General features: G+C 42.7%; 2 protein-coding genes across 3 annotated transcripts in view; one reads left to right on the plus strand and one right to left on the minus strand.

Annotated features, from left to right (window-relative positions):
- Positions 1-14111, minus strand: part of UBFD1 (ubiquitin family domain containing 1) — a 38919-nt gene that overhangs the window by 3334 nt on the left and 21474 nt on the right. The gene's annotated exons all lie outside the window — the stretch shown is intronic.
- On the plus strand, positions 1865-12492 carry NDUFAB1 (NADH:ubiquinone oxidoreductase subunit AB1). The gene is made up of 5 exons (XM_004453802.4): positions 1865-2073; positions 9332-9454; positions 10335-10422; positions 11585-11684; positions 12329-12492. The coding sequence occupies exons 1-4, from the start codon at positions 1906-1908 to the stop codon at positions 11674-11676; spliced, it is 471 nt and encodes a 156-aa protein (XP_004453859.1). The 5' UTR covers positions 1865-1905; the 3' UTR covers positions 11677-11684; positions 12329-12492.

Raw genomic sequence — 14111 nt, forward strand, 5'->3', positions numbered from 1 at the left:
TGCGCTTTGCAGATACTGCATTTTTTTACAAATTGAAGGTTTGTGGCAACCCTGTGTCAAGCAAGTCTATCAGCACTGTTTTTTCAAAAGCATATACTCAACTTAGTGTCACATTTTACTTGTTATGTTTTTTTTAAAACATGCTTTTACACACTTAATAGACTGCAGTATAGTGTAAACACAACTTTTAAGTGCACTGGGAAACGAAGTAATTTGACTCGCTTTATTGTGCTACTCACTTTATTGTGGTAGTCTGAAACCAAACCCATAATATTTCCAAGGTATGATTGTCTAGGACTGCAAAGCTCAGAAGAAAGGCTAGGGCTGGATGCAGGTGGGCATTAAAACCTGTGGCATAAATCAATTCTGAGCAGAACTTATGTTTCAGTCAAGAGGGGTCACGGTCAGAACCCTGGGGACTAATATTTAAATGGTGAACAGAGAAGAAAGAGCACATGAAAAAGGCAGGAAAAGAATAGCCAGAAAGGAATCAATGTAGCTCAAGCAATTGAGTGCCTGCCTTCCACTTGGAAGGTACCAGGTTTAGGTCCAGTGCCTCCTAAAGAAAACAAACAAACAATGAGCAAAAACAACAAGCAAACAACAAGCGAGTAGACAAGGAAGCAACTCAGGGGAGCCGATGTGACTCAGTGATTGAACACCGGCCTCCTGCATGCAAGGTTCAATTCCCAGTCCCAGTACCTCAAAAAACAAAACAAAACAAAACAAAAAAAAAACCAGCCGGTTATAGCCATTGGATTTGGCAATTTAAGATTCAGTGGGAACAAAAAAAAAGAGAAGAATTAGTGGTGATGGCCAATAAGCACATGGAAAGATGTTCAATATCATTAGCCATTAGGGAAGTGTAAATCAAAACCACAGTAAGATAGCACACACCCAGTAGGATGGCTATAATTAAAAAAAAAAAAAACATAAAATAAGTATTGGTGGGGATGCAGAGAAATAGGAACTCTCATGCATTGTTGGGAATGTAAAGTGGTACAGCCGCTGTGGACAACAGGTTGGCAGTTTCTCAGAAAGTTAAGTCTAGAATTACCATCTAACCCAGCAATCCTACTTCTGGTTATATACTCAAAAGAATTGAAAGCAGGGGACGCAGGCAGATATCTGTACACCAATGTTCATAGCAGTATTATTCAAAATAGTCAAAGGGTGGCAGCAACCAACCCAAGTGTCCAATGGATGAATGTATAAACAAAATATGGTATGCATCCCATAGAATATTATTTAGCCATAAAAAGGGATAAGTTTCTGATGCATGCTGCAACATGGATGAAACTTGAACTCACGTTGAGTCAAATAAGCCAGGCATTGTTGAACTATTCATCCAGGCAGTCCACAGAAATTGGAGTCACTGTTTTATACGTTTCAATTTCAATCAATATTCTTAGACAACCTGCTAAGAAATATGAGCAAACCAGCACACTAAACTCCACCCCACTTCCCCGTTTTTTGCTAATTGTTATTTATACAATGTCAAGCTTTAAAACACGTACTTTTTGTGTTTATTGTAATTCCACATTTATTAGTCATATTTAAATTTAATTTTTTCATATTCTTAATTTGTAGATTTCGACATATTAAATAAGTTTGAGTATCTTTGAAAGAATCGTTGCACCAAAAAATTATATAAATGTATTTCAGAACTTTCAAAAGCGAAAATAAGTTAACTATTAACAATCCGGGAAAGACCGGGTCTGCACAACTCTACTTCTGTGGCCTCTAAGCCGGCGTGGCACGGTAGCGGCTCCGAGGGCGCAGTACCGCCAGGGGCCGCCAGGGGCCGTTATTGCCGGCGGCGCCCAACAGCGCCGCTCTGTACGTCGCCTTCGCCTCGTGGTAGAGGAGAGGCAACGGCGCAGTGCATTCTGGGTCGGCGTAGCCATGGCGGTTCGTGTCCTTTCCGCTTGTGTCCGCCGCCTGTCCGTGGCCTTTACGCCGCTGCCCCTGGCTCCTAGGCTGTTCGCGGCTCGGCCGCTCAGCATTGCCTTGTGCCCCGCAGGGATCCGGACGGGGCTTGTAGTTCTGCAGCCGGTCTCGGTGCTCACGCAGGTAACTCACGGTGACTTTGCTGGCACCCGGCAGGGGTCAGGCATCGGGCCGGCTGGAGGTTGGGGGCGGGCCGAGCGGGACCTACTAGGGAAGGCTGCGGAGTACCACGCAGGGAAGCGAGGCCGCGCCAAGTGCAAGTGAGAGCAATATCCAGGGGCATCTGGGTAGCTCCGACCTCCGCTGCCTAACGGTGCTTTTCTGACCCCTGCCCGGAGGCAATGGCCTAGTGATTTCGAGCGGGAGCACAGACCCCTGACTGGATTCGAATACTGGCTGCCACTTACTGAAAGTTTGGACAGGTCTCGTAACCTCTTTAAGCCTCAGTCCGAACCATAAAGTTGGAATACTAGTTTCTGCCTTATTAAGTAGCAACGAGATTTAGGTAAGACAGTACAGGTAAAGCATTATATATTGGTATCTGTCAGCTATAGTGGTAATATAGAAAATGTGGTAGCTTTCTAGAGAAAGGTTAATGATGTGCAAAGACATAGGCATGCTGGCCCACAGCCTTCTCCAGAGTCGTTTTCACCTGAGTTGGGTCTTAATTTTCAACTATGGCATCTTTTGCCTGTTTCGAGTCCCCCTGGAACTAAGAATAGGAATCAGGTAGTATCTTTCTTCTCTGAGGCTGAAACTCTGTAGAGCAATGATTTTCAGCCTTAGTAGTAATTCAAATCACCTGAGTAACTTGGGAAAAAAAAGTTACCTCCCTCCACCCATTTCCCAATTCTGATTCCTCTGGGTTGAGTCCCTGGCATTTTTTTTTTTTTTTTAAAGTTTCCCAGGTGACTCTTAAGTGCAGCAAAGATTAAGAACTATTGCCTTAATGTAGACTAGACTTCTGAGGTCCAGTAATGAAACCACCCTTTTCAAAGTCATGGACTTCATGTAACAGTTGTTTTAGTCTTCATGTTACAAGAAAAAATAAGAATGCCCAGGTTAATTCTATCACAATTTCTAGAGATGGGGCCTAGGCATATATTTTTTAAAGTCCCACGAGGACAGTGTTGAGATTCACTGAGAGTGTAATGGATTAATTCATAGGGCACTGTCCTATTGGGGGAATCAAAAGATTAAAGGTCATATTGAAGTCGAGGGCCAAAAGCAGTAGGTAGAGTTGAGTGTTTATTCCTGAGACACATTTTGCAAAGTGATTTTCACTCTGCTTAGAGCAGGGGTTCTTAACCTTTTTTGTTCCACAGATGCCTTTGCCAGTAAGGTGAAATGAATACTACTGTAATTTATTTATTGCGTACATTCATAAGTGAGGGAAATGCTAGATTTCAGTTAGAGGTCCCAGAAAATAACTATAAGAAGTTGATTTTTTTCAATACAAGTTTACAGACCCCCTGAAATCATTCCACAGAACCCTTGGGGGTCTCTGGACCCCTGGTTAAGAACCCTTGGCTCAGAGCATTGATTCTCATACTTGATTATGCAAATATTTGATCACATGAGTTAAAATGGAGCTTCTGATTCAGTAGCTCTAGGGAGCAGTCTGAGAATCTGTATGTCCTTTAGGCTTCCACAGATGCTGATGCTGCTTATTCTTGGACCATGCTTTGAGTAGCAAGGTACTTGGAGATGTTTCACTACCTCTGCTCGGTTCACATATACAGCAGATGAATCATTTTATTTACATTTACACAGTCGTTTTGACCATGTGCTCTCATGCACACCATCTATGGATTGATGTGGAGAATAAATACCTGTTCATTCAAAGATACTGAGGAACAGGTCTGTGTGATAGGCCATATACTAGTTGTGGAAAGATACAGAGATGGATACAAAAGAAAGACATTAGTTCATGTCTTCATTGGGCATTGCTGCTTTTATGTTAAATTTGTCAGCTCCTTCCCCAGGGCTCTGAGTTAGTTCCCTAGGCTATTCTGACACCAACTCCCATGGTTCTTCCCCTGCCTCTCTACTCCTACCCTGTGTCCTTGGGCTTTTACTACCCAGTCCTTAAATGCTTGTGCACTCTAGAGGTTTTTTACTACATCCTCTCCCTGGCCTCTCTCTCCCACTCTCTTGATTTCTGTTATTGCCTGTGTGCAAATCACCTCCATCCATCCATCATCTCTCATCGGGACTGTTGCTCATTCCACTCCCTCCCTGCTGTCAGGTTTCCTCTCAGATTCATCCACTATGCCAACCACAGAGTGGGCTATACTTTTTCTCAAAAAAGGTCCTAAGGCAGCTTTCCCTTGGTATAAAAAAATACGTGATAATATAAAGTAGAAGTTAGGAAAAATGAAAAACAAGGGTAGTGGCCTAGAATGGAGTCTGGAAGTCTATATTCAATCCAAGCAGGCCCTGAATCTAAACTTTTTAGCAGTCAGAACTCAAAATGAAGTTGTAAACAGTTGTGTGGACACGTACCCCGATAGAGACAAACCATTTGTGCAGAAAAAGCCCAACACTTCAGGTATGAGAACCAGACTGACAAGCCTGACAGTGCTGGACTCAGAGCTGAGGTCTGTCCACATCATTCATTCCCCAGTAAGTCAAGTCCCAGCCCCCTACGCTAGCTCTGAAGGCCCTGCAGGCCTGGGCCCTGCCTCTTTTCAGCCTTGGTGTCTATCATCAGTGTACCACCTTGCCCTGGATCTCCCACCAGATGGACTCCTTTTTTTAGCCTGACAGTCCCCATTCTTTGCCTGGCTAACTGTAAGTCTGGCATCTCCTTCCCTGCCTTTCAAAGATGGAATAACAACTGGTTTTGTTACTGAAATAGCCTACAAATCCTCTTGTCATGGCTCTTATTGCATTTTATTAAAATGAAAATTACCTGTTTGGACTGATCTTTTCCATTAGTCTGTGAGCTTCTCTGAGGAGAGTGGACAGACACCCCCTCTTATACATCTTTGTATTTCCAACGCTTAGCACAGTGCTTGGCACGTAGGTAATGCCTGACATACTTGCAGGTAAGCTCACAGGCTGCTGAGACAGTCATGTAAATAGGTAAAGGGAAGACACTGCAACATGTGAGAACAGGTATTTGTACAGTGCAGAAGCAAGGACAGAGGTAGTGAGCATGAAGGCAACAATTTCCCAAGCAGTCAGGGGAGGATGTAGTGGCATGTGCAGAGGCCAGGAAGCACCTGGCACTTAACATCCTACATCCTTATGATCAATGCTTAGGGTGTCTATGACTGGGAGAGACTGGAGTTGAGGTCAAAAGACTAGGCATATTTTGAAGGGCTGTATGTGCCTCACTGAGGAATAAATGCACAGGTTCTCTGTCTAGACCACAGCAGATGAACGTTAAGCAAGTTGAAGGAATAGGTGAGACCCTTCCAGTCAGCTAGACTGGGTAACTGAGTGAAGATGATGGTGAGAGAGGAGAGTGGAGGTTGGCTCTCAGGTTTGTGGCTAGAGCCCAGGGCTCTGGAGGGAATGGAAGCCACTGACCAGGAGTTTTGGAGAGGTACAGATTTCATTTGCAAAAGGTTGAGTTTAAAATGTCTGTGCGACCCATGTAGAACTATCAAGACAACCTTTATTTTTTTAAATTTCTCTCCCCTTTCCACCCCGTTGTCTGCTCTCTCTGTCCATTCACTGTGTGTTCTTCTGTGTCTGCTTGTATCCTTGTCAGCGGCACCGGGAATCTATCTCTTTTTGTTACGTCATCTTGCTGCATCAGCTCTCCGTGTGTGTGGCACCACTCCTGGGCAGGCTGTGCTTTTTTCACATGGAGCGGCTCTTCTTATGGGGCGCACTCCCTTTGCATGGGGCTCCCCTACGCAGGGGACACCCCTCCGTGGCACGGCACTTCTTGCATGCGTCAGCACTGTGCATGGGCCAGCACACCACACAGGTCAAGAGGCCCTGGGTGTGAACCCTGGACCTTCCATGTGGTAGGCGGACGCTCTATCCATTGAGCCAAACCGATTCCCTCAAGATAACCTTTAAAGCCATATTCTTAGGTTCCTCTGAGGTTCCCTCAGTCAGAGCATAGACCTCAAGTGAAGGTAAGATGGATTCCAGTAGAAAGTAATTGGGTTTGAATTACTAGTTCAGAGGGTAGTCCCTCTTTTCGTGCACACAGTGCATTCTCTGATGTCTGTGCACCAAGAGAGGCAATTCATGTCATATGTTTGTTAACTGTGGATCTTGGGGAAGAACAGTCAACACCACCAAGAACCCAAGTTGGTTATTGGGAATATTCTTCAGAGGAGGTGCTCTCATTCTATATCCTTTTTTTTTTTTGGAAAACAAATGGCTGAGGTGCAGCAGGATACAGGCAATAAGACCCACAAGCAGCCATATTGGGGGACCTGGGAGAGTATATCTAACCTTTCTCTGCCTTAGTTTCCTCATCTGAAAATGGGAGCAATAGTCATATGTATCTCATGGGATTATTTTTAGACCTGAAGGAGATAATGTATGTAAAAGTACTTAGGGCAGTAGCATACTTTGACATATGATAAGAAGTCAAAGAGACAGATGATGATGGCAATCAAGAGAGAGAACAGAACGGGAGGCCTTAAGGAGGGAAGGGAAGTCACAGGGAAGGAGAAGAATCAAGTACTTTGAAATATTACAGACAAGGTCATGATCCTACTTGATAACCCTAATTAGTATTTACTATGTAAGTGCTGGTCATTGTTGTAAGCTCTGTACATTTATTACCTCATTGGTGCCTCACAACAACCCTATGAGGTTGGTACTATTGTTATCCTGGAAACTGAGGCACAGGAAGGTTAAGTAACTCAAGGCTAGCTAGTAAGCACCAGAGCCAGGATACAGATGTAGGCAGTCTAGTTTTAGGGTCTGAGCTCTAAGCCATTACACCTTACTGCCACTTCTGTTGACCCCAATGCATTACCCACTGAAGACTGGCATTGGTCTCTAGAAGAGACCCTTTTATTCTCATGGTACTCACCTGGACCCGTAGGTCAGCTGGTGCAGCCTAGGGAAGATGCTGACACCTAGGGGACCACTTGGGTAGCTCTTTGCTTCCTTTCCCCTTGGACTCCGCACATCCAGCCTCCCTTTTTCTGTCCACCTCTCCTTGTTACTTCTACCTCATATCATTTCTTGATATGCACACACACACACATCCTATTAGAATTCTAACTTGGGAAGCAGATGTATCTCAACTGATAGAGCTTCTGCCTACCGTATAAGAGGTCCAGGGTTCATTACCCAGGGTTTCCTGGCCCGTGTGGTGAGCTGGGACACATGGAGTGCTGCCACACTCAAGGAATGTCGCCCCGCACAGGGGTACCCCCCCACGCAAGGAGTGCAGCCTGCCCAGGAGTGGTGCTGCCTACATAGAGGTGATGCAGCAAGATGATGCAACAAAAAAGAGACAGAGAAGAGACAATAGGAGACACAGCAAACTAGGGAGCCGAGGTGACACAAGAGAATGATCACCTCTCTCCCACTCCGCAAGGTCCCAGGATGGATTCCTGGAGCTGCCTAATGAGAATACAACAGACAGAGAAGAACACAGCGAATGGACACAGAGAGCAGATAACAGGGGGCGGAAGGGGGAGAAATAAAAAGGGGGAAAAAAAGATTTCCATCTCAAATTTCTTTTCTGTCATTACCACTATTAACTCATTTCTTCTTCCTTTCTTTTTACTCCTTTCTGCTTATTATTTGTGGCTTGGAAACCTCTTTTAGTTGTTGCCAATAATTAGGCCAGGGATATGCCTATATCAAAGGCTTTCTTAACCCATACTGAAGTTGGAAAGGAAAAAAAGGTTATAAATTTAGACCAAAAAGAACAGATAATGTGGAAGCGAATGTGGCTCAAGCAATTGGGGTCCCATCTACCATATAGGTCGAGGGTTTGGTTCTTGGGGCTTCCTGGTGAAGGCAAGCTGGCCCACACAGAGTAGTGGCCCATGCAGGAGTGCTGGCCTGCGTGGAAAGTTGGCATAGCAAGATGATGCAACAAAAAGAGACAGAGGAGAGACAATAAGAGATGCAGCAGACCGGGGAGCTGAGGTGCCACAAGAGATTGAGTACCTCTCTCCCACTCTGGAGGGTACCAGGATCGGTTCCCAGTGCTGCCTAAAGAGAAGACAAGCAGACACAGGAGAACACACAGTAAATGGACAAAGAGTGGACAACAGGGGGGTGGGGGTGGTAAAAGGGGGGAGAAATTAATAATTTTTTTAAAGAAAGAACAGATAATGGCGGCCTCTAAAACTCATTAAGATACCCAGAAATGTTCTTTAGTATATCCATAAAACTCTAAATCTGATCCTTTTAGCTTGCTGGCTAAACTTGATTTCGAGACCTGATTTTTATGCAAGATAAACCGTTTCTTATATATTGATTTGGTTCAGTTGGCAGTGTTGTTTATTAAGATTTTTTTGAGTCTCAGGGATCTGAGCCCCAACAAAGAAATCTATTTTCTATGGGGAAATAAGAACCCCAAACTGTGGACTTAAAGTAAACCCTTTGGGATTAGGGACTTCTCTGGTGAGCAAAACTGTCAGACAACTGTTTTCTCTGTTCTGCATTGTACCTTCCAGAGCATTAAGCTTGTTGACTTGAAAATTGTGCTCATTACACATTTGTTGATTGAATCAGGTCAAAGACCCTTATATCTAGTTGAATATCAGAGATATCTGAGCTGTTATTCTACCAAGGCAAAGATCAGAAAGGCTAATGGTTTGGATGGTGGTGATAAAGCAGGCATTCATGGAATGTACTGACTGTCACGCTCCCTCATCTTCCATGGGTTGGTGTGCTGCCTTCATTTACCCTTACCAAGGTCAGTATAATTCCTATTGGGGTGCTTTCTGGTGTGTGGTCCTCAGTGTGAAGTGCCTTTCAGTTCATCACGGCAGCTCTTCGTGCATGGTTATTTTGACTTGAGTCTGCCTGTTAGAGGTGGCAGTATCTTCTAGAGGTAAGAAGATGCTGAAAATGCCATGAGGAAGACTTAGGACCTTCTGACATTAGACTATTTTGGCAGCAGATAGTCTGAGTGGAATGAGTGTCCAGAAAGCCTGAGGGCTGAACAGGGAATTCAGATGGGACCAGTCCTGGCTCTGAGGGAAAAGGAGACCCACTTGTATACTGCTGAACTGCTGCAGCTTCCTAGGCGACTGTGCATGAGCAATGATGATCAATCCAACATTGCGACAGTGTGTCCTAAATGGCCACAATCAGCCAGATGCTGTAGGTTCTTTAAAGCCCTAAAAGCTTTATAAAAGGTATCTACAGGCTTGTGCGTTCATTTTAGAGGCATTTTATGTTAACTGACAATGCTTCCTTCCCACCTTTGCTCTAGGTTCCAGGTAAAGTTACACAGTTATGCCGCCAGTATAGTGATGCGCCCCCTTTGACATTAGAGGGAATTAAGGACCGTGTTCTTTACGTCTTGAAACTCTATGATAAAATTGATCCAGAAAAGGTAATGGTGATTAACTTTTTAAAAATGAGTATTTTAATCACACAGTACAGACTTCAAAGGGTCCAAAAGGATATTCAGTGAGAAGTCTACCTGGCTCTCAGCCATCCAGTTGTCCTTCTGGGAGGCAGCCACTGTTACCAGCTTCTTGTGTAACTTTGCACAGATAGTTTATATATTTATATGAGATAATGTACACACACCTACACATGTATATTTATGTGTGTATTATATATATTTATGTGATTAATACATATATATAATATCTCCCACCCTTTTTTAAAAAGCATAGTGGTAGTGTACTATAAACACTGTTCTGTTACCTTGCTTTTTAAATTTAATTCTTTGGAATTCTTCTTATAATAGTACATACAAAATTTCCTTCTTTAATAGAATCTGTTGAGTGGGACAGTTTGTATTTGGTGTGGGTTTTGAAGGATTTTTTCCTGGTGATCTTTATGTCTAAATTAAAGGCAGCATGTTTACTCAATTCTTTGGAATCTGGAGTTGACTCCTTCTGCTATTCTTGAGGAAGATGAATACCACTGTAAGGGGTGGTTGGTATCTTAGTTGTCAATAAGGCAACACAAAAAAACATTCTCAGTTGTCATTCAGAGCAGTTATCAAATATCTTAGTAAAATATGTAAAGAGAAATCTGCCATGAGCTTTGTATTGTTTTCCAATTCAAAACAAGGTTGGATGAACTAGCAGAGCACATCAGGTACCATATAGCACAGGTTCAAGATATAATTTTAGCTATGGCCTCTTTGTATATTTTTTTTTAAAAAGTCTTCTATATGATCAAGTATTATTCACACTGTTATCTCAGGAAGCAAACACTTGCACAGACTGAATTTTGTGTTTGGTGTTCCTTTCTTGCAGCTCTCAGTAAATTCCCATTTCATGAAAGACCTGGGCTTAGACAGTTTGGACCAAGTGGAGATTATCATGGCCATGGAGGATGAATTTGGTAACACACGCTGGTTTACTCTTGGATCTGCATTTGTGAATCTTGATTTAGGTGTATTAAACTGAAAAATGCTGGAAGTCTGAGTTGTAATTAGAATCAAGTACTAATAGAAACATGTAACTCCCCACCTCCCACTCCCCAAATAGTAAAGCAAATATCAGTATCGATGCATTTGGCTCCAAGATGGGCAAAAGCCCCTCCTTTGGAAAAGCTAATGACACCTTACCACCCTTGTAAGCTAGGCCTTGAGAAGTAACCGAGTGTGCTGAGCACAAAACACACACACACACAGGCCCTCTGGCCTTAGTTTCCTGAAATACCTCACATGTGTGGTACGGGTTGTCCTTGTTTGGGCAAATGAAGCCTTTATAAGGCTTCCTGGCTCATTTTTGGGTGAGCTGCTTGAATAAGAAGCCAGAGGACTTCAGGACCTAGTTAAAATTCTTCAGATTTTCTGACTGGAGGAATTGTCTAGGTTGTCTAGCAGTAAAGAGTACCAGGTTGGAATTGGGCAGCCTGGCTTAGCCACAGTGAGCCTGAGCAAGTAATTTCATCTCTCAAAACCTGTTTCTTCAGCTCTAAAATGAGGATAATAGGAGGAACCTCAGGATTGGAAGTACTGTAGGATTAAAGAAAAATGACAAGTAAAATGCTTAGTATTATGTTTAGCCCAAAATAAGCCTTCAAACATCAATTATCATAAAAGGAGTGAATTGCTGATTCATGCTACAACATGATGAAAACTGAAAACATGCTAAGTGGAAGAGGCCAATCACAAAAAACCATGTATTGTTTGATTCCATTATATAAAATGTCCAGAATAGGCAAATCCAGAAAGTAGTGGTTACCTAGGGCTGGGGGAAGGGGAAGTGGGGAGTGACTGCTAATGGGTATGGGGTTTCCTTTTTGGGTGATGAAAATGTTCTGGGAATAGGTAGTGGTTAATTGTACAATCTTGTGAACATACTAAAAACCATTGAATTGTATGCTTTAAAATGGTGAATTTTATGGTATGAGTTATATCTTGGGGAAAAAAGCACACAAAAACCAGGCATTATACGATATACATATTTTCTGAAACACAACTCACAACCTAAAGGTTGCTGGAAATTTTTTATATGCTTGTGGCTGTACTCACACATTCTGTAAATTTTTCTTTTAGGGTTTGAAATTCCTGATATAGATGCAGAAAAGTTAATGTGCCCACAAGAAATTGTAGATTACATTGCAGATAAGAAGGATGTATATGAATAAAATATCAGGTAAATGATTTTACTTATAGATTGAAGATTTCCATAGAATTAATGTCTGTGGTTGTTCAATAAACAAGACTCAAAGAGATGAAAATGTCTGATTTTCACTACTTATAAAATGCTGGAGTTACCTGCCACCCTGAAGGGCTGGCCCTGGTGATCATCCTCAAGAGAGGATGGAGTAATTCATTCCTGGTCAGGACTCCCTTGATTGTTAGCTCTCCTCGCAAAAGCAGAATCTTTTCAAAATACTGAGTGGGGAAACTTGGAAGCCCAGGCCTTTTCTCCCTCATTTACCCACCCCAGGCCAGCGGCATCTCAATGACCTGGCTCTGAGTCAGGCAGCTAATGTCACCGGCAAGAGTCAGAGCCTCAGGGTTTCATTCCCTGCTCTGCCAGTCTTGTGCACTTGCTGCTTAGGCTCCATGAGCCACAGTTTCCTCATATGTAAAATGGGGATAATCATAGCACCTACCTGGGCCTTTTGTAAAAGTGAAATTGAAGAGTGGGTGTAAATCAAAGATATTCAAATTAAAGCATTGTATTGTATCAATAACTTTAGTTACTCTGAGTTTAGCACCTCAAAAATCTCAGCTTAATGTCAATTAAAGTACACCAAAAAGTTACACTGAGCTTAATTTTGTCTTTGCCAGACTACCTTTCTTCAAAGAGAAGACTCAGTTGATACTGACAAGTGTCTGGAATGAGAATGCATTTTGTCATCAGTTGCTGACTTGGACAGAGTAATTCTGTTGGATTTTTATTTAAAGTGTCTAAGTGTTTGCCCTTTGAAAATAAATCTGTAAAACCAACGTTATCTTACTCTTCCGTTTTTCAGGTATGTCTGTAAAGTGCCTTTTTTATAAGTGACATTGCTTAATATTTTTAAACATTTGTCTTTGTCTTTGGTAATAATGCATATCAAAAATATATGGGGAAGTGGACTTGGCCCAATGGATAGGGCATCCGCCTACCACATGGGAGGTCTGCGGTTCAAACCCTAGGCCTCCTTGACCTGTATGGAGCTGACCCATGCACAGTGCTGATGTGCGCACGGACTGCTGTGCCACACAGAGGTGTCCCCACGTGTAGGGGAGCCCCACGTGCAAGGAGTGTGCCCCGTAAGGAGAGCTGCCCAGCACGAAAGATAGTGCAGCCTGCCCAAGAATGGCACCGCACACACGGAAAGCTGACACAACAAGATGACGCAACAAAAAGAAAAACAGATTCCTAGTGCTGCTGATAAGGATAGAAGCGGTCACAGAAGAACATAACAGCAAATGGACACAGCAGACAACCGAGGAGGGGAGAGAAATTTAAAAAAATAAAAATAAAAAAAAATATGGCTTTTCCAGCAGCAATGTTTCTCTCCACACTTCAGTTTAAGAAATTAATGTGTTAGTGACAAAAAGACTTTTTTGCCTCAAAATATTTTTGATTCCGTTAGTGTAGTATCAGAAACAGGGCTGACACCAGCATATGAGACTAATTTTTCATTCCTGTCCTAAGGCTTGTTCTCTCTCTCTGAATTAATAGAATTTAATAGCTTTTGAGGGTGGAAGGTTTGCATTGTGTCTCTTTGTCAAGATTACTAAGTATGGATTTTGCCCCTTTTACTCTTGGTCTTAGAGTTGATGTAGATATTTCCTCACCCTTAATGAGATCTAATTTGAGGGAGATGTCGCAAAATAATTGCTGTACTTTTACTGAAACTCCTAGATTGTAGGAGGGAAAGGAGCCAAGGGCCTGTAGTAAGAAATGATCTCAGAGAGGGACTAAGCTGCATGTCCCTCAGGCCAGCAGAGAAATCTCATGCCTGAGGGATGAGGTGGTTCTTCACTCACAGCCTCCCTTCCTGGAGGTCCCCAGTGTCGCCAATTCCTTCTTTGTTGCTCTAGAGTGATTCTAGGCAGAGTAGGCAGACACTCCCACCCCCACTTTCTGTAATATGAAAGTATTCATTGTTACACTCCACCTTTCTTTTTTTTTTTTTCATTTTAAATACTTGTTGAGGTATACTAGAAAACTTACCAACTGGAGAATAAGGAGTTTCCTCGTTCGTTTTTTACAAGTGCATTTAGAGCCAATAGGGAACAACAGCTGCATGTGATTCCTTTAATTGGAAGGTACCATGATTGACATGTGTTATTTTGGTGATATTTTCCAAGTTTCTCCATCTATTTTAACCTCTTGCCATTTTGAAAGAAAAAAAAAATGCATCTGTGGTTGTGTCTGCCTAAAACTGTGAAGCCTAGTAGTACTGCCACTAAAGCGATAGCTTTGCCAGTATCTTAACCGTATACCTGCAGTGAACTAGCCATTTGTCATTCTATAGATGTTGTGCGTCCTGAAGAGAAATTCACCAAATCACACATAAAGGTAAATCATTCATAATGCCCTAGGATCTGGGTGTTCAAACTACATACAGCAAAAGCC

This window comes from Dasypus novemcinctus, chromosome 23 (assembly GCF_030445035.2).
Source record: "Dasypus novemcinctus isolate mDasNov1 chromosome 23, mDasNov1.1.hap2, whole genome shotgun sequence".
Classification (NCBI taxonomy): Eukaryota; Metazoa; Chordata; class Mammalia; order Cingulata; family Dasypodidae; genus Dasypus; species Dasypus novemcinctus.

What these genes read in the sequence shown, in the direction of transcription:
- NDUFAB1 (XM_004453802.4), top strand. Translation starts at nt 1,906, where the DNA reads ATGGCGGTTCGTGTCCTTTCCGCTTGTGTCCGCCGCCTGTCCGTGGCC. An exon ending in CGGTCTCGGTGCTCACGCAG is followed by an intron (nt 2,074 to 9,331) that starts GTAACTCACGGT and finishes CCTTTGCTCTAG; the next exon opens with GTTCCAGGTAAAGTTACACA. An exon ending in GGCCATGGAGGATGAATTTG is followed by an intron (nt 10,423 to 11,584) that starts GTAACACACGCT and finishes TTTTTCTTTTAG; the next exon opens with GGTTTGAAATTCCTGATATA.